Source organism: Drosophila navojoa, chromosome X (genome assembly GCF_054131105.1).
Source record: "Drosophila navojoa isolate 15081-1374.11 chromosome X, UAZ_NAV_1.0, whole genome shotgun sequence".
In the NCBI taxonomy this organism is placed as follows: Eukaryota; Metazoa; Arthropoda; class Insecta; order Diptera; family Drosophilidae; genus Drosophila; species Drosophila navojoa.
This window is the reverse complement of record NC_142895.1, coordinates 23294501-23314349: the sequence shown is the minus strand read 5'-3', so window position 1 is coordinate 23314349 and position 19849 is coordinate 23294501. Positions and strand designations below refer to the sequence as shown.

At 42.9% G+C, this 19849-nt stretch overlaps 4 protein-coding genes across 10 annotated transcripts in view; 3 read left to right on the top strand and 1 right to left on the bottom strand.

The window, feature by feature from the left end:
- The window catches only part of Flo2 (flotillin-2), a 125143-nt gene that overhangs the window by 68084 nt on the left and 37210 nt on the right, over window positions 1-19849 (bottom strand). The gene's annotated exons all lie outside the window — the stretch shown is intronic.
- On the top strand, window positions 3431-10411 carry LOC108656507 (uncharacterized). 2 transcript variants are annotated; one of them, XM_089263832.1, is made up of 3 exons: window positions 3431-3993; window positions 4183-4427; window positions 9578-10411. In XM_089263832.1, the coding sequence occupies exon 3, from the start codon at window positions 9602-9604 to the stop codon at window positions 10409-10411; it is 810 nt and encodes a 269-aa protein (XP_089119958.1). In that variant the 5' UTR covers window positions 3431-3993; window positions 4183-4427; window positions 9578-9601. The 2 variants fall into 2 exon arrangements, with proteins under 2 accessions (XP_089119958.1, XP_017964109.1); XM_018108620.3 differs by having other exon boundaries at window positions 3431-4427.
- LOC108656501 (glucose dehydrogenase [FAD, quinone]) lies at window positions 10347-12801 on the top strand. The gene is made up of 2 exons (XM_018108613.3): window positions 10347-10541; window positions 11003-12801. The coding sequence occupies exons 1-2, from the start codon at window positions 10425-10427 to the stop codon at window positions 12725-12727; spliced, it is 1842 nt and encodes a 613-aa protein (XP_017964102.1). The 5' UTR covers window positions 10347-10424; the 3' UTR covers window positions 12728-12801.
- On the top strand, window positions 15647-16376 carry LOC108656510 (uncharacterized). 2 transcript variants are annotated; one of them, XM_030388943.2, is made up of 3 exons: window positions 15647-15733; window positions 15797-15969; window positions 16040-16376. In XM_030388943.2, the coding sequence occupies exons 2-3, from the start codon at window positions 15856-15858 to the stop codon at window positions 16247-16249; spliced, it is 324 nt and encodes a 107-aa protein (XP_030244803.2). In that variant the 5' UTR covers window positions 15647-15733; window positions 15797-15855; the 3' UTR covers window positions 16250-16376. The 2 variants fall into 2 exon arrangements, with proteins under 2 accessions (XP_030244803.2, XP_017964114.3); XM_018108625.3 differs by having other exon boundaries at window positions 15660-15969.

The following is a 19849-nucleotide window of genomic DNA, read 5'->3' as shown; positions in this document are numbered from 1 at the left end:
TGTAAAGATAAGTGATTATATAATTTCGCGGCGAAATAAACAGTTCAGCATCAAGGGATTGATTGATTGATGGATTAGTTGGGATCGAATACAATAGGAAATTAAATCCACTGTTCCGGTTATCTGCATGTCAAAGAAACTCCCAATATAAATCTGCCTTGTCGACAGCCGAAACATCACGTCACGTCTATCAAATACACGTTTGAAGACCATTGCTCGAAACGTGTTTCAGTTGTAAATGTGATACTTATCGAAAAATACAGCTGCACAAAGATATTAATGTCAAAAGCTGATGAATGGTATGGAACGATATATTTCGAATTAGATATCGAAATAAATGAAAGATATTAATAAGGGAAAAGGGAAACTTCTAGCAGGTTCAATATTTGGACTACCATTTTGGCAAAGCGGAAACGCAGCGCCGAATTTCCGAATAGTTTTTGAATTTATTGCCCGAGGTAGGTGTTACGCAATCTGGACAGCAATAATAGCCCAAGTAATACGTATAATTTTCCTCATTTTACAAACAATGGGTGCGTAAATTAGCTGGCATTAAAAAATAAAACCTAACTAAGAAATAAGTTTACCCAATGCGTTGTCCAATTAGATGCGCCGGGGAAGCGTTAAATGGAATTTCAAAGCGAATTCAATTGCAATTACGAACTCTTTTCGAAGATGATTGCAATTAGGCTTTACGCAGGAGGTCTTTGGAGACGGGGCCGAGCTGTTAGGCCGCTAGGGGCTGGGCTGATTAAAAAAACTTAACGATGCTTGAACAATGATACATATGTCTATTGAATAATGCATTGTGTGTGCTGGCCCGGGTTGGTCGATGATTTTGTTAACAAAATGAAACATAATTACAGAGCACTTTTCTATGCGCTCTTCGCGAGTGACTGAATGGGTATATCGGTTCGAAGTGAGACAGTTTGAAGTGAGTTTATAAATGCCTTGTTTATTTTTGTTTTTCCTGCTGTCTTTAAGATTCATTTACTATATCTTTAAATATGTATAGAGGAGCAGCCTATTATAAATTTATCGAAATGATTAAAATTTTACAGATCCTAAGGTATACTATATATTAATACTAAGATTAAGATTTTCATTTTGATCAAGATTTTCATATATAATCATTTTTTATTTCTGAATTCAAGTTCTTTCAAGATAATCGTAAGCCTAACACAACAAGTATAACTTTAAATATAAATCTTCTATCCTAATGGTTAATTGTGCTGAGCTCGAAAGTAAAAGCAAGCTCCTATCCTTGAAGCTCACATTACCGATTTAAAGGCTTTCCAGTTCCATGCTGTATCACAAGATATGATTCCTATCACAAACCCAGATACATAGGTCTTTTTCTTTTGCAACTCAGCTATACAACTATTATTCTAGACAGATATTCCTGCCAAGGTATAAATTGAAATTGAAAACTTCTTTCTTATTTTCGCAATTAACTCTACAAAGAAACTATGAGACAGAAAAACTCTTTACGATCTATAATGTGGAATATGTGAAAGATATATGTGTATGGTTTCTCTTCCTGCTAAATGTACCCTATCCATTATTAAACTTGATGCAGGGTACACTCTCGTCTGTCTCCAATTACATTCTGATTCGGTTCATTTATATCTATTTTGCCTGCTATGATTATTCGGACTCCTCGGATCCAACCCGGCGAGTCGGGTCGCGGAACGCGGCCATAAATCCAATGCCAGTGCTGGGCGCCAGGGACGCGGGACGGACAGATCGGGCGAGGGGCGGCTCACTTTGGCGGCCGACGCCAGGAACGCTCTCAAGTGCAACGCATAAATATTTATGCTGCCTCCAGCTGGCTGGCTGGCTGGGTTTTTGGACCCCGAAAATTAAGCGAAACGAAAGTTGCCAAACTTAGCAAAGAAAAACCGCAAAAATAACTCGAAAAAAAAACTACAACGGATTCAATGTCAACTCTGTTGGCCTAGCGGAGCAGCCCGCCGCTGGCTGGGACCTGCCGGAAGCGGCAAGGTAAAATATATTTGGCTCCATTTGACTCGAGGAGTTGTAGTGCGCAGAGTTCAATGGTGGCTTTGTGGTTCAACCGGGCCGCAGCTGCTCCATAGCCGGCGAACGGCGAACGGCGAATAGAGTTCACGAATGGCAGCCGAAACGAATGACGCGTCATGACGTTTCAAGCCACTTGAGTGAGTTAATGAATGAACAAGTGAGTGAATGAGTGAGGAGGCCAACTGTGTGCTGACAGTGTGGAGCAGCAGCTGAAATTGTGGGCAGCGGTGCAGAGTGGGTTTACCACCATGCGAAAACATCGTGTGGGTTTTGCTCTGAGTCTGTGGGGGGTCATTCAACGTTTCAGCTGGAAGACATTGCACTCGGCACGTGAACTTCGAGAAATGTATTCAAGCTGGGCTTAACAGACGCAGGCAGAGTGTATGTGGGAGGGTGTGAAAGGGCAAGACAGTGAGAAGAAAATAGAGAGGGAGACAGGGAGAGAGAGAAGAAAAATAAAGAGAGAAATACTAGAGAGCCAAAACGAGTAGCTTTAACAGGACTGTTAAGAACAATGAGAAAGAGAGAAAGAGAGTGAGATTACAGAGGGAAAAACAGAGACAGATTAAATTGTGAACAAGTACACCCCATAAATGAGATGCTGAGTACAAGAGCAATATAAAATATGAAAAAAAATGCATTACGAGCATTACACATTAATCATATGACAGGAAGATATTTATGTAGTTCCGTGATATATAAAAGCTTCATATATTATTTACAGAGTATACTTTGAATGCTGAGTCAGCTAGTCTAGTAAACCAATAGGAATTGGAGGGGATAGCACTATAGTTAGAAAAGAGGAATATAATCATTTCGAAACACAAAATATAGCAGCAGATTCGTGTAAATAATTTGAATAATATTCAATAAAAATAATATTCAGAGTACAAATCTCAAGAGATACTGGACAAAATATTCTATGTATGTATGTATATATGGTATTATTATATTGAAAAAGATTATTATATTGAAGAACAACAAGGATTTTCATAATCATTGATTGGTTTTCATACGATTTGTCCAATATATCTTCAATCAAATATTAATACTAAAGAAGCAGTTAGAGTCCATATTAATCGTCTTTTAGATATGACGTAGCAAATCATATGAGCGCCCTCTACACTTTATAAAACAGTAGATGAGGTTGCAAAAAAACAAAAATTAACTAAAATAGCTGCAATAAAAACCAGCTAAGTATGGTATAGGGTATATGATTTCACATATGTATATGTACATATACATATATGCATGCATATAGGGTATTCCGTGAGGTTTCACATTAAATTTCACAAAGAAATTGCAAACGTGTTTAACATGAGCCCCACTTAAAGGTACACAAGCAAAAGTCAAATGGAAACGCGGGAAAAGTTGTAAATAGATTCACACTATGAGCTGTGCTGCCATGATAGAGTTCACGATCTTCGATCGGGAAGTGTATCGAAATGTTTTGGTCAATTCAAACTGAAGCAAGCTGATCTACAATGATATCAATCAAATGGGCAACGCGAGCTGCAAAAGCTTTCGAGCAGAAAGCTTCGAGCTGCAGCAAAAGCTGAGCAAATCGAAAGAAGGGGAGAAAGAGCAAGAGATAGAAAGAAAACCAGCTCAGACGTTGGACAGCGCACGTAGCCGAAGAGCGCAGACAGAAACGAAGATGATGGCGAAGGAGCAGCCGAGGGGCCAGACGCCGGCGCGTACGAATGAAAACGAAAGTGCAGCCGCAATGGTCAAAGCTCAAAGTGAGGAGCTTTTCGTGATTTTGGTTTGTATTTTGTTTTTGTTTCGGTTTGATTTTTTATTTAGTTGGTCTGGGAGGGAAGCTCGAGTGTGGACTGCGCTCCAGCGATTTGCTCATTGAACAAGACGAGCCCGTGGCGTGCGTATCGTACAGTGAGTGCTCGCTGCCGTCGCCAACTACCGTCGTGACTGTCAACAATTATATAAAAAGTATATCAAATACAAGTTCAAGCTAAAGAAGATCATATATAAATCAACCCAAGCCACGCGTGTTGCACATAGGAATCGAGTGAACTTCGCGCCGTATATCCGACTGATACGTTTTGCTTTGTGTTTTCAGTTTTTATTCGTTGTTGTTTCTTTTTTAATTTTTTTTGTTTGTTTTTATTTTCTGTTAAGACGTTGCACGCCAAGTAAAAAAAGTGAGGAAAGATATAGAGATATATGTATATACCCAAAGATATATATATACATACATATATTTATATATATTTATATACACGAGTGTATAAAATGTGTAAGACAAAGGAAAGTGGCAAGCGGTTGCGTTTGTGGTAACTGCAGACGAGGCAACACAGCCGCAGCAGCAACAGTTGCAGTTGCAATTGCAGCAGCAACAACAAAGACAGCGACAACAAGCGGAGGTACGTTGACAAAGTTACTTGTACTAAGCACACACACACACACACACATACATATATAAATATATATACTATGCACACAAGCTATCCGCGCACTTGATTTACTTGTCCTAATTTTCCCTTTTTGGAAAGCGCGCAACGCCTGCAATTCGCTTATGTAATCTCTACTATGGCTCTTAATTCAATTTCTGATAGCGTTTCCGATACGGAATGCCGAAACACGTTCAAATATCATTGCAAATGCATTTTATTGGCCATTTCCATATGATTTTTATGGTACTTGCATACAAATTATGAAATGTCCATTATTATGGCTATGGAGCTACCTATTTATCCAACTATATATATTTTTATGTACATCCATCTATCATTATATCTATATCAAAATATAAATCTGTCTTTACTTATTTATCATCTATAGATATATCTATCTATCAAGCATCTATCAGTTTGTCTATTCATCTATCTATTCAATCTATACATCTATCTATTCAATAATCTATCCATCAATCTATAGCGCTTTCTAGCTATCTAATAATTTGTATACCAACAACATTCTCTTAAAATTTGTAGATATTAATTCGATCACTTTCTCATCTTTGACCTTGTGTTTTGCATTTCATTTCATTCCTCAGCACTTATCGATATTTACTGATAGGTCTTCCTTTAGACGGTGCCCTGAACATTATTGTTATATTCTCACTCTCATTTTCATTATTTCATTACATTTTTCATTTCACTTTTTACTTCCTGAAAAATTTGGTATTTCCTTCTCCTCAATTTCTTTTTAAATCTCTTTCGTTAGACTGCTTCGCTAAATATAATTTTCTTATTTCTAATACTATTTTTAATATTTCAATTTTATTTACATTTAATGTAGTATTTAACATTTTTGATTTATTAATAGCAAAATCAATACCTTTACTCTTCATTTCATTTCATTTCATTCATATTTCTTATCAATTTCTTATTTCATAAGTTTCTATACTTCTCGAAACTCCAATTCATTTCTATTTACTTAGTTTGTTTAGTGAACTCTCTCGTGCTATTCACGTTCCATTTTGATTTCACTTCGTTCCGCTTCCACATTGCCTAACACGTTCTTTGCCTCATTCGAACACCGGCTCGGCGCGTTCTTATGTAATTCCAATTTTGAGTAACAACAGCCCAAGCCGAAGTTTAAGTCGACTTCCCTTTGCACATCTCGAACATGCCCGCCGGCTAACACTTTCTACCTTTCGGCTGACTGCCGCCACCGTCGCCGTTGCCGTCGCCGTCGCCGCTGCCGCCTCGCACCTGTGCGCGCAAATTATTATCAATTTGTGCACGTCGAAGCTATAAATAGTCGATCATGCGGCTACTGCTGCATAAAACGATTAAACGCAAAAACCAGCCGAAAGGAAAGTAAACGCCGATAAACACAAACGCGTCGCAAAACATAGCAACAGCTCCAAAATATAAAAAAAAGAAATGAGTAAAAATAATGCATAAATGTCCCTGCTCGGGCGCCACTTGATTGGCATTGGCAGCAATCAAGTTCAGAGCCAACTTGGCGGATTTAGAGCAAGGCGTAGCAGGAAAACTGGAAAAGCCAAAGGCGACCACAAGTCACCCATGTCGCATGTTCGGGCAATGGGGAAAAGACTGGCGCATGACAAAAAACCATTGAATTTATGGATTCGATTATATCGATTACATGTTGCACCAGAGATTTATAGATTTGATGACTGGACGCAGAGGCGCGCCAAATGTGGATGCTCAAAGAGTTGTGAGCCAAATGCGTGGTGATAGCAGCGATAGCTGACTTTATGCTTGGCTAAAACTTTCAGTTATCGATAACATGTGCTCAAAGAGCTGTACACTTGTTGTTTAAAATTATAGAGTAACTGTTATCGATTCTATGTGAGCTGTACCAGCAATCACATTAGGTTCTGGCTATATATGACAAAGCACACAAAGAGATTGTTATCGATAGCATGAGCTCTGCATGGATTAAAGTTATTGTTTAAAATTGACAATATTCAGTTGGTAATCTGATTAAATATTAAAGAGCCATAAATATTCTTGTACTATTCTTTTATATCTGCATGCATATATAAATGTTATCGATAACAACAAAAACCTACACACATGTAAATGACTCTACTGTATGAGGCAATTGATAATGAACGATGATTAGAATGATTTACTTGATGTGTCTTGACTGCTTAGCTTGGCTATTCAGAGCGTATCGATAACCGATTAATTTTCATGCCCAGCAGTTTCTTCTTCAGTGCTTGGCGTTCCACCCTGCTGCGCTGCTCGCCGCAATTAGTCAACAGATAAAATGTTATCGCCGCTGTTATCGATGATTAGTGCAACAGACAATTAGCTTTTGTTGTCGATAGAGACGCGTGGCTAATGTGCCGCTGCATTATCCAATCCATCCGGATATACGAACGGGACTTGGCGTCTGCTGCTAAGCGACCAACTAACTAATAAACAGCTGGGCAATTAGTGACGCGTCTTAATTTCTTTTTTCGCTTTTTTTTAAATATTTTTTTTTTCTCTATTTTTGTTTATGTGTTTTAATACGCAGCAAGCGTGACTCAAGTGAGAAAGTGTCAAGACCTGCAGTTGACAGTCGGCAGCTGGCAGTCGGCAGCTCGCTGCTGGATGGCCCAGTGTGACCCACTAAGGAAGCCGTGGCCAAATCGAGACAGCAAACAGACAATAACAAAAATAAACAGCCAAATGTCATCAATTACGAGCCGCAAACTAAGCGCGCTCATAATTAAAAGCTGTCAAATCATAATTGACAGATAGACCCAACTGTTATAGCGTCTGGCCGTGTGAGAGCCAGAGTAAGAGCCAGAGCCACAGCCAGAGCCACAGTCAGAGTGTATTTCTAACAATGTGTAAATTGCATAAGCAACAAGAGCAACAGCAAACAATCGACAGCAGCTCATCAGGTAACTGGAGCTATGGCTGTAGCTGGCTGCTGAGAAGAAGGGGCGTATGTGGGGGCTCTACATACATATATACACATGGAGTCATATGATGTAAAGCCCAGAGCCGAGCCGAACAATTCAATGAATGAGAAAAGCCAAAAATGGGAAAAAGCAGCGCTTGCATCACAATGGCCAAAGACATAAAGCTCAAGTCGAAATTGACTATGAAGATGGAGATGAAGATGGAGATGGAAATGAAGATGGAGATGGAGATGTAAATGGAGATGGAGATGCAGATGAAGCTGTAGCAGTAGCTGGGGTTGGCCCAAATCACAAATGGGGTCTGTCCCAAGGGCGTTGCATAAATTAACATGTTGTACTGTGCTCACAGTTCGACGTTTGCTGTTTTTAGCTGAATTTTATTTCATTTTTATTTTTCATATATACAAATGTTTTTTTTGTTGGTTGGTTTTTTGAATTGGAAATAGTTTGCTTGGCCTGTGGCTCAGTTACAAACGAACCGCGACGACGGCCAAACGTTCACAAAAGTTTTTGGATAATTCGAGTGCCAAAAATCATCAACGAAAAGTAAAGCCAAAAACTTTTGACTAGCTGCAAGGAGCAGGAAGTTGCAATACACAATTGCAGTCGAATCGCATGCTCTCCCACTCCCTCACTATCTCGCTCTCGCTCTCTCTGTCTCTCACACACACTCTTTTTCTGTCTGCCTCTCACAGTGTGTGGGGTTCGGCTTTCACTGGTATCGTTTAAATCGAGCGCGACAACATGTTGAAGAGACTGGAAAAACCACAGCAGCATCTAACGGACAGCAATTAAAGCTGACACTCGGAACAGACGGCCGCAAATGACATTCGCACAAATAAACCAAATAACGAAATTGCATTTTACAGCAGTTGAAACAGAAAAGAAAAAAAAACCAAAAAAAAAAAAGCAAATATACAAAAATAAAGACAAACAAATGCGAAATTGTCATAATGAAAACAGAAAGAAACCAGAAAATGCAATGCAAAGTTGCGCTTTTCCGCCTGGCGGCATTGAACTTGAAAAACTTGAACCGCATCACATCGCATAATCGTGAGAGCGACTGAAAGCAAGAGGCAGAGTGAGACAAAGCTAGAGAGAGAGAGACAGAGAGGTGGAGAGTGGGAGAGAGTGATATCAAGTTGGGGGCAATCGCGCATGTCTTTAATGAGATGCCGTTTTGACATCATTCGAATTCGGTTGGCTTTTCAATCTGTGATTTGATAACCTTTTTTATTTTCATGCATTCAAGTTTGGTTGTTTTTCGTTTGGCTTGCGAAAAATGTAAACAAGTTCGTTGCCTAAGTCTTTTGTTTGGCAGCGCGTATAGCGGCGTCTGTATGCTAGCCATGCAAATGAACGAACATCAACAATTGGCCAATTGGATTGCAAAACAAACGTCATCGTTTCCGTCGCACCGCAGAGCCCGTTAATAATTAACTAGTTCAGAGCTCTCGTTACGTGACAGAAGAAGTCTCAGACGGTATTGGATGCGCCACAGAATGAGCGTATGAGACGTAGATGCCAAAAAACACAAAAAAAAAAAAAAACAAAAACGATGATATAACCCGCCACAACTAGGGCACATCTTCCAATTAAAAGCCAGAGCAATATCGCATCTCTATAGCTTCGATTAGGGCGTGGCCTGCATGTGCTTCGCTATTGAATTGAACATCTTGATATGATGAAGCAAATTCCCCATCATCTGAGCTCTACGCAGCAGCTAGTTAAAGTAGAGCTCTCGCCTAAGGCATCATAGGGTCAAATAGGCTTGATATGATGAAGGAAATTTCCCATCATCTGAGCTCTACGCAGCAGATAGTTAAAGTAGAGCTCTCGCCTAAGTTATCATAGCAATAGTTTATTTCCCTAGGCTTCCTTGACACTGAAGTTTCTTTATCTCATATCATAAGTCTGAATGCCTTATAGCTACATCGTCCCTCGACTCACTTAGTGCTCATAGCTCAATTATCATGCCAACACTAATCTAAAGATTAAGCTTTGAAGGATTTTCCCTAATTTGCATATACCCAAAGCGCCCTCTCTTGATACTCAAGGCTCCACGCTTATGCACGAATTTGGGTCAGGGCTCCAATGACATATCACTCCTCTACTCACTTAGTGTTAAGTCTATAATTACATGTAGTTTCATCCACTAATAATTGTCATTTTGCTTTGCAGTTCTGTCCATATTGCAGTTGAAATATGGGCCAAGAGGTATCGCAACAGCAGCAGCAACACCACAACCACAGCCACAACCACAGCCACAACCACAATCACAACCATAACCTCAACCACAACCTGAACCTCAATCATAAGCGTGGCCAGCCGCATCGCAAGAGCTACAAGGATCCCATCTACACGCCCGCCAGCCACCTTTCTAGCAGCTCCAGCTCGAACAGCACCGACGACTACGACGCCAACTATAGACTGCGACACAAGTACAATTTGACGAAGCAGACGTACGAGCGGACCAAGATACTGGCCGGCAGCGCTACGAACCGAAGCAGCCTGCCGTTGGACAGCGACTCCCATTACGCCAAGTTGAACGGAAAGTATTTGCAGCGCAGCAGTTCGCAGAGCTCGGACAGCGGCATCTACAACTCCTCCTGTCACTGCTCGTCGCTCTCATCGCTGTCCTCGTCGGCGATTAGCAGCAGCTCGGCGAGCTCAAGCAGCGGCTGCCCCAGCTCGCTGCTCTCCAGCAAGTCCAGCCGTTCGCTGGACAAGCAGAAGCACTATCTGAGCCATCACCTGTATATCAAGTCCTACTTGGACATCTTGGAGGAGGACGAACGGGCGCGCGCCCACTTCAAGTCAGCCCGGCCGGGTGGCATACGCAACTACACGCCCAAAATACTTGGCGGAGGCGACTCGGCCAGTTCCACCCTGTCAGCCAGTGCGCCCGCAGGCAGCTTCGGCTATCCGCACTCGAACCCAGCGATCAAGCAGCGCACCAGTGTTAGCTCCCACTGCGCCACGAGCAGAAACTGTCAGGAGGATCCTTGGATTTGACAATTACTGAAACATGGCGTTTGGCACAATGACGTCTTTGCTTGGCATGATCCCGCTACTGGCGATCGGCATGAACTTCTATCGCTATCAAAGCATCGATCCCGAGAACAAAGTCCAGGAGCCATCAGTCGTAAGTGGAGGGTCTTCAAGTATTGTAGTTCATCCCAAAACTGTACTCAGAGAGTTCATACTTCTTGGGGAGAGGTCTAGAGCAATGATTAATTGAATAGTGTGATAGTATGATTGATTGACTTATAATTGTATGTACTCAGGCACCGTCTGCTAAGCCGGGACAAATATGGTAATGCGGCAGTAATTTTGTTTCTCCAAAACGACTCAAAATGAAAGCTGAAGAAATAAGAGAGAAATTTATGCGACCCCTTAAGAAAGCAAGAAAGACAGAAAGTGAGTTGAGCTAGACCAGAGAAATGATTTATACTGTGAGCAAATCGTTAAGCTCGCCAAAGTGAACTCGACAGTAGCCTAGTCTAGATCTTTCCATTCCATATGCTCCGTCCCTAGATCACAACACTCATGGACATTTCGCCACCTTATGTTTGATCCGTATATTCACATCTCTCATCCTTTCAGATCCGTCGCCAATATGATTTCGTCGTGATTGGCGGTGGCTCCGCTGGCGCTGTGGTGGCCAATCGCTTGAGCGAGGTGCGCAATTGGACGGTGCTGCTGCTGGAGGCGGGCGGCGATGAGACGGAGATCTCGGATGTGCCCGCGCTGGCGGGCTACCTGCAGCTGACCGAGCTCGACTGGAAGTACCAGACGACGCCCTCGTCGACGCGCCAATACTGCCAGGCCATGAAGGGCGACCGCTGCTTCTGGCCACGCGGCAAGGTGCTCGGCGGCAGCTCCGTGCTGAACGCCATGGTCTATGTGCGCGGCTCGAGGAACGACTACGACCACTGGGCTTCGCTGGGCAATCCCGGCTGGGACTACAATACCATGCTCAAGTACTTTTTGAAATCGGAGGATGTGCGTAATCCGTATTTGGCGGCCACGCCCTACCACGAGACCGGCGGCTATTTGACGGTGCAGGAGGCGCCCTGGCGCACCCCGCTCTCCATTGCCTTCCTGCAGGCGGGCATCGAGATGGGCTACGAGAATCGGGACATAAATGGCGCCAAGCAGACGGGATTCATGCTCACCCAGAGCACCATACGGCGCGGCGCGCGCTGCAGCACCGGCAAGGCCTTCATACGCCCCGTGCGGCTCCGTAAGAATCTCGACGTGCTGCTCCATGCAGAGGCCACGCGCCTGCTAATCGACAAGGACAAGCGCACCATCGGCGTGGAGTACATTAAGGGGGGACGCAAGCAGCTGGTGTTTGTCAGACGCGAGGTCATTCTCAGTGCCGGAGCTCTAAACTCGCCAAAGCTGTTGATGCTGAGCGGAATCGGTCCAGCTGAGCATCTGCAGGAGCATAATATTCCCGTTATATCGGATCTGCCGGTGGGCAATAACATGCAGGATCACGTGGGCCTGGGCGGGCTCACGTTTGTGGTGGATGCACCGCTGACCGTGACACGGAATCGCTTCCAGACGATACCCGTCTCCATGGAGTACATACTGAGGGAGCGCGGTCCGATGACCTTCTCGGGCGTCGAGGGCGTCGCCTTCTTGAACACCAAATACCAGGATCCGTCAGTCGACTGGCCAGACGTACAGTTTCACTTCCTGCCCAGCTCCATTAACTCCGATGGCGGCGAGCAGATACGCAAGATATTGAATCTAAGGGATGGCTTCTACAACACCGTCTACAAGCCGCTTCAGCACAGCGAGACCTGGTCCATACTGCCGCTCCTGCTGCGGCCCAAGAGCAGCGGCTGGGTGCGCTTGAACTCGCGCAATCCGCAGCAGCCGCCCAAGCTGATACCCAACTACTTTGCACACCAGCAGGACATCAATGTGCTGGTCGAGGGCATCAAGCTGGCCATCAATGTGTCCAATACGCAGGCCTTCCAGCGATTCGGCTCACGGCTGCACAACATACCGTTGCCCGGCTGCCGCCATCTGAAGTTCCAATCGGACGCGTATTGGGCCTGCTGCATTAAGCAGTTCACATTCACCATTTACCATCCGTCGGGCACTTGTCGCATGGGTCCCAGCTGGGATGTGACTGCCGTTGTGGATCCCCGCCTGCGCGTCTATGGCGTCTCGGGGCTGCGTGTTGTCGATGCGAGCATCATGCCGACCATTGTCAATGGCAATCCGAATGCGCCGGTCATTGCGATCGGCGAGAAGGCATCGGACATGATCAAAGAGGATTGGGGCGCACGGCGTGTACCAGCAGCCGGCTAGCAGCACTCGATGTCTACTGTTAATTTAATCAACTAGTCAACTATGTGTGTAATTAATTATTATTAATCTATAAACTATTTGTCTTTTTTTTTTTATTGTTGCAGTTGTTGCAAAACAACATCTTGTTTAGTTAAGTGTTAAGTGTTATTTGATTATTGCAATTATTTTATATTATTTGTCTGCTTAATATTTATATAACTATTTGTATTTATTGCTTTATGATATTACTAAATGCTAATGCATATATCACTATATGTTTTTTTTTTTTTACTATTATTATTATTATAATTATTCCACTTCGAAACGAATAAACACTTTTCTTCTTCAAATTGAGTTTTGCATTTACTTTTTATGCCGCCGCCTGAGAGTATGCAACAGTTTTTTGTTAACCAACGCAGCAGCTGCTGCAAATTGTACGCGGAGCAAGGCACAAAGCGGTGCATAAACTAAGCTGTCAAAGTCGTAAATAAAATATTTTCATGAGTTTTAAACTATTTAATTATGTTTATATTTCGTATCTCTTGTTTAGCTGGAGCTTAAAAACCAGTATTATTACTCTGCGCTCATAAGTATGCAACGCTTTTTATTGAACGCATGTTTCGCCCGTTTTATATACATATTTCCGCATTGCAGTGAGATAATGAGTAGCCTGCTTGGCAATGGCAATACAACTCCATTATTTAGTAGTACTTTTCAATGCAGATAGCACTCACTTTACATGTTTATTTAGTTTTAATTTAATACCTTTATTCCCAATATAAATTTTCGTTGCGCTCAAAAGTATGCAACACTTTTTATGCAGCAGCTCCCGCAGCTACTCAGCCATAGTAAAACGCATATTTCTAAATATTTTTCTTAAACAAAAACTCCTCTATCATGATAATTCACTTAATGAACTGCCTCGGCTGCTTTAATTATAATTTACGATTCTCACCCGAACGTATGCTGCTGTTGGTTTACTTAAGCTAGTGCAGGAACCCAGTCGAGTGCAGCTTGCAGCACAGCCGCACACCCGCTGCAAGCTGATGCAGTGTGCATTGCTCGCAGCTGTCACGTATACGAGACGTTGGCCATTTTAACGGTTTTGGCTTCCGCCATTTGGCTGAAAATTAAAAGCCTGGCCTGGCCTGGCCTGCCCTGGCCAAATGTCAAATTACTCAAGCTTGACTGGCAATCAAAACGAATCATAAAACGATTTCCGTGACTAGCCGCGCGCGCCCGCCGCTGGGGTGTGGCTATCAAGTATTTCCTGCTCGCAAGCGCCCGCCTTTGTCTCGCTCTCACTCTGTCACTCTCTCCCTCTCTCGGCTATCTCTTTCACACCTATTGGTAACAATTTGTGCCAAGGTTACGATAGTAAAACTAACGCTTTGATGACACTTTTGGCAGCGCTCACGTTTTATTTCATAGGTGTCAGCCGGGGAAACGACACCGACAATAGTTAAAAACAGGCAGTTATGTCGGTTAGTTGACTTCGCCGAGCTAGCTGCGATTAGCTAATGCGCTCAATCAATACGCTCGGGCATGGCCCAATTGATTAACCATTTCAATTGCAAGAGGCAGCGCTAATTTTTGGCCTGACACTCTCGTTGCCTAATAAATAATTTACAATTTGCAATTCGCTGACGTTCATAAAAAGAATGCTATGCCACAGGGTATGCCTGACTAGCCGACACCCCGCCGTTGGCCTCGTAAGCAATCAGATGTGCTACAGAGTCTCAGCAAGCCAGGCAATAAGTCTCAAGGCTCTCCAAGAATTTAAAATGGAGCCAACCGACTTGCCAGATTGCCCCTTCAGTCACTTCTTCACTTTAAAAAAACAATTACAGGGTATTTGTGGGCTCAGCGCACGTTAAATAGCGTAAAGCTATGCTGGTCGTAAACCACCCAGGGCGCTTCTTATATAATGCCCTTTAGACAACCGCCCAAGACCCAAAGTAAATATTTGCTTTGATTTAAACGAAATGCCAAGTCATCCTCTGGCCGGCAGTCGAGGGCGAACGGGGGCGGGACGAGGCGTGGCTTAGCCAAAACGAAACGAAAAAAAAACCAAGCAGTTGTAGTAGTAAAAGCAGAAGAAGAAGAAGAAATAACGCTGAGGTGTACGTGAGCCGAAAATGTAATGGAAAGTGTTATGCGAAAGACGTTGGTCCAAAGCGGCCAAAGCGAAATAGTAAACATCGAAAAGTAAACAGCTCGCGCTGCTCGTAATGAAGAAACGCCAGATGATAATGATGGTAAATAATAATTATGACGATGATGACACACAGTGCGAAGTGGTCAAAAGTGTCTGTGGTCAGTGCGGCTGCGAATTTGGGTCATTAATCGGCTGAGGGGCAATAACAATGCAACACACGCAAACAGGGAACGCAAAACTAATTGGCACATTTGGTTGTTGTTGTTGTTGCTGTTGTTGTTGCTGTTGTTGTGAAAGAGGCTGCCCAACAGGTAGTTGTGCTCGTCTGTTGCAAGTTGTGCTTTGGGGCGTGGTGAACGCATCTTTATGTGCTTTTCTCTCTCTCTCTCACTCTTTTTGTGAGGATCAACATGTTGCTGAAGCAAACACAATTACAGAGACGACTTCACACAACGAGTTGCAACATCCATTTGCAGCAATTATAAGCAAATCTGTCGAATTATGCGCATATAAGCGAAACTTGAATAGCTTTCCATACGAAAGCACGGAAAATCTATTAAATCTAATTGACAATGCGAGCCATTGTGATGCGTACTAGGCTGATTTCCATCGTTATAGCTGTAAATGTCAGCTTTGAAGCTTTTCAAGATGATACCATCAATAAGAATGTTTCAGTAGGGTAATACCGACTGCATAATACTCATTCACAGCCCATAAACACTTCAATATTTTTCAGTTGAAAAAAGTCAGGAATAAGTTGAGTTCTTAAATATTAAATACATATGACTTGCAGTTAAAGTTGAAATTCAATCGAAGGAGGCTTTGAGCGGAGCAACTCTAATTCGCTTGCTGGCTGGCAATAGTTCTCAGTCTGTTCGAATCACATTCTAAAGCAAATCGACGCACATCAATAATAAGTTTTGTTTATTTAGTAATTGATTCAGGAAGAAAGCTATCTGTACGAGAGAACTTGAGATAGAGCGATAGAACGATGGCCAGCATCACATTCAAGGGTCATCCCACCGTCGTATTGCGCACCTATCAGGTGGTCCGCATCGGCAACAACGAACTGGACAAGAGCTTGGACTTTTGCCTGAACGACAAGGTAACAATTTTATTGAGCGTATTTGCCTAAGCCCATCTACTTCTACTTACTGTGACTCTCGGCTCCGCAGAGTGTGGCCAAGCTGCACGCGACTCTGACACGAAGCGAGCGGGGCTTGTTCCTGGTAAACGAGAGCTCCTACGGGATAGTCAGCATGAATGGGCAGCGCTTTAGCGGCTCCATTTTGATCACCTTCCGTGACGCTATCAATGGCATTGTCTATTTGCGCTTTGGCCGCGTCGAGGCCTTCCTACGCGTCTCCGGCAGCCTGGGAACCTAAGTACTGGGATCGTCCCCAAGCTTCAATTTGAACGAGCACTTGCAGGCTCATTGTTGTACAAGTTGAAATTTATGTTTTACTGCGTTGTAAATGTATGTCTCACGAATTATATACACACATATCATCGATCGCCTCGTTGCCTTTTAATATTGTTTAAAGCACAAGGAGAGAGAGAGAGAGGGATATAGAGTATGAAAAATCCTTAGAAGAAGTCTAGGGTATGGTATCCGAAAAAATTGTTGGGGCTAGGCTCCAAAACTATGGCAAATACATAAATATAGGGTATTATTGATTACATCATCCCAATCTCAGTCCCCAAATGGATGCAGATAAATTTTCCTATTTGATATGTTGGGATGCCAACACAGGTATATTCATATATATTTCTAGCACATTAAAGAAGAGCATTTTTAAGATCGAGGAGATAGAGGTCGTGTCTTATCAAGACGCGGCTATAAAACGAACAATAGGAGGTAAGCTGGGACAACAAGATGGACATAGCACAAACCCAATATACTCATTTTCAACGCGAATAAGTGTAAACAGCAATAAATAGTATAAAATATGGTGAGAAATGCAATATTCATAAGATTCGATCTCGTTGAATCGATTTAGTTTAAAAATATGAAGACTTGATAGTTTCCGTGCCTTGATCTGACTAACTTAAACATATACATATGTATATGTGTATATGTATTTATGTATATGGGGGCCAGTCGACTATACATAAAGTTGCCCAATTATAGTCCGCATGCCGCACGTAAGAGACAGGCAGAGAGACAGAAATGACTCAATCAATCAACATATGGCTCAGAGTTATTATCTCGATGTCATCTATTACATTTTGAATTTGAATGAAATTCCACTCCGGTACGGGTAGTTGTACAAAGCTATAGCCTATAGATGACCAAGATAAGACCCATCCATATAACAAACCAGATAATTTTCATTTGCAACGCGAGAGCTGACAGCGGCACAGAGATCATTTACCAATGGGCCATCGAGTGCCAGGTCGAGTGGGTATTATTTTGGGCTTCAATTTGCTTGATCCAATCAGCATTGAGTAGTGCTCGAGCTGGGGCCGACGAATGTGTTGGCAAATGTGTTACTACTCTATATGAAATTCCTCTCCATGACTATCCCATAAATGCCGCAATAGACGACAGCAAGTCGGGTTTATGTGTCGACGTGATGTCGAACACATTTGACGATGCAGTCAAACACACAACAGTGGGGGAGGGGGAGGGGGAGGGCGAGGCAGAGGAGGGGTTGGTCTAAACAGCAATGCCGGCAAAAGCAGCTGTCTTCAGATACGGCACCAAATTGAATAATGTCTGCTTAATTTCGGTCAATTATGCCGCCCGAAACGAACTCAAAACGAACCGAAGCCCAGCCGAACTCCAAGCAGCGCCGCTAGCAGAGCCCCAGGCAGAGCCGAGCCGACTCGATGCGGGGCGGGTGCCGCCCCAACGAATATCGGAGACATGTAATTTCATTTGCAATTCAGTCGAGCGGCGGCGGCGGGGGACACACGGGCATCTGGGAAACGCTTGGCAGGCAGCATTGTCAAAAAACAAAAATAAAAACAAATTTTTATATAGTTTTTGGTTTTTGTTTGTTGTTTTTTGAGCAGTTCGATGGAAATGCTTACGTCATGAGCCAAAGTGGAAGGTGTCTGGCGCGGCACTTGATTGGGCTCACGTAGGCCGCGCAGAGCGCAGAGCAGCGCGCCGCGATTGGCAACTGCCCTTAGCCAGAGCAAGAGTCTTTGCTGTCTTAACTGGCCATTAATTGGACGCGGTTGCCGCAACACCGGGCCAGAGCAGACCACGAGACAAGAGCAGAGCAGAGCAGAGCAGTGCAGCTCTGATGCGAGCAGCTTGGAGAGGTTCATTCGCTTCCTGAAGCCTCAAGCGAAAGTCGCTTTTCACGATAATTTGCTCTTTTTTTTTTTTTGCCAGATACCCTGTAGGTCAAATGGGCTTTATTGAACGCCGAGCATGCAGGGCTTTGGTGTCAAGCAATTTCCACTTATCCACAAATTGAAGCTAAGCCTTTATATAGGTCGCACTATGTGCCTCAAATATTAAGAATTCGAAACGCAGAATGATTTAGCTGTTGACAGGAACTACATGACCATCCATCTGGCCCAAGCTACTGTGCAGGCTGATATTAGTTAGTAAAATATATTAATTTGTATATAGAATACAATTACAATTAATACAATTATTAAGATATATTTTCAATATTTCATTATTCATTTATTTAAAATATGAAACCTAAACTTAGATATCGAATATGTTTATTTATATATATACATATACATATGTATGCCAATTAATCCCATTTTCAATGCAAGCCAAGCTGCACTAAGGAGAAAGAGAGAGAAGGACTCTGAGTAAGATCTGACCACAAACGCTAGACTGAAAAACAGAGAGAGGGAAATTGCTAGAAGATTTTGAATGAGAGGGAAAGAGGCAAAAGAGAGAGAGAGATAGATAGAGATATAGAGAGTGGACAAGAAAAGGAAAGAGATGGAGAGAGTGAGAGAGAGAGAGAGAGTGAGAGAGAGAGAGAGAGAGAGAGAGTGAGAGAGAGAGAGAGAGAGAGAGAGTGTGAGAGAGAGAGAGAGAGTGAGAGAGAGAGAGAGAGTGAGAGAGAGAGAGAGAGAGAGCAAGAATAAGAAAGAGTGAGGCAGAGAAGGAAAAGGACTCTGTACTTTAAGAATATTCTATTATTGCCCACAATTCGTTGTTTAATAATAATAAGAAATATTAAAAAATCTGCGCACACTAAAAAAAAAGGAAAATTTCTCCCAGAAATCGAGAGGTATCTAAGAGTTGGGCAAGTCTCTGAATGCCGACCACTTAAGCACATTTTGAGGGCGGCCACATTTCATTTTTGCAGCATTAGCGAAATGAATTTTTGGCGCATGGAACTGGCAGCCGGAGCCACCTACCTGTAGTCGTAAAACGTGGCTAATTGCACATTAACACCCAGCAGCCGCAGTGGCAAAAGCAACAACAACACCAACAGCAACAACAGCAGCAGCATTTCAACATGATTTAGTAAATCTTCAGCTGGTCAAGTTACAGTTTCAGTTGAAATCTCTTTTTATTTTCCATTCCCAGTCTCCCTCACTCTCTCTTCCGCTCTCTGTCTCTCTTTCTAGATTACATAAATTATAGTCGCAACATGTGACAAAAATCAGCAAATGGCGCAAAAACGTTTCCAGTCAGTCTGCCCGCCTATCTGTCTATCTGTCCGTCTGTCCGTCCGTCTGTCTGCCTTGCTGCCTGTGGGCTGCCTGCCAAAGACTGTCAAAAAACGAAAGAAAAACAACAAAAAATAGACCAAAATGCGCCAAATCTTTACTCAGCCAGCAAATAAATAACTTTATTTTCCATTTGTTTTTGTTTTTTTCTTCTCTTAAACGATTTTACTTTATTTATGCATCTGCTGCCTGTGGAGGGGAATGCGCATGTTATTCGTGGAATGCGGTCATGCAATCAACAACAACAACAACAACAACAGCAGTAGCAGCAGCAGCAACAGCAGCAGCAAGTGTGTTAACCACAATTTTGGGGGCAAGTGTAATTA

Coding starts and splice junctions, on each gene's coding strand:
- LOC108656501 (XM_018108613.3), top strand. CDS start 10,425: ATGGCGTTTGGCACAATGACGTCTTTGCTTGGCATGATCCCGCTACTG. Junction 10,542..11,002: donor AAGTCCAGGAGCCATCAGTC/GTAAGTGGAGGG, acceptor TCATCCTTTCAG/ATCCGTCGCCAATATGATTT.
- LOC108656507 (XM_089263832.1), top strand. CDS start 9,602: ATGGGCCAAGAGGTATCGCAACAGCAGCAGCAACACCACAACCACAGC.
- LOC108656510 (XM_030388943.2), top strand. CDS start 15,856: ATGGCCAGCATCACATTCAAGGGTCATCCCACCGTCGTATTGCGCACC. Junction 15,970..16,039: donor ACTTTTGCCTGAACGACAAG/GTAACAATTTTA, acceptor TCGGCTCCGCAG/AGTGTGGCCAAGCTGCACGC.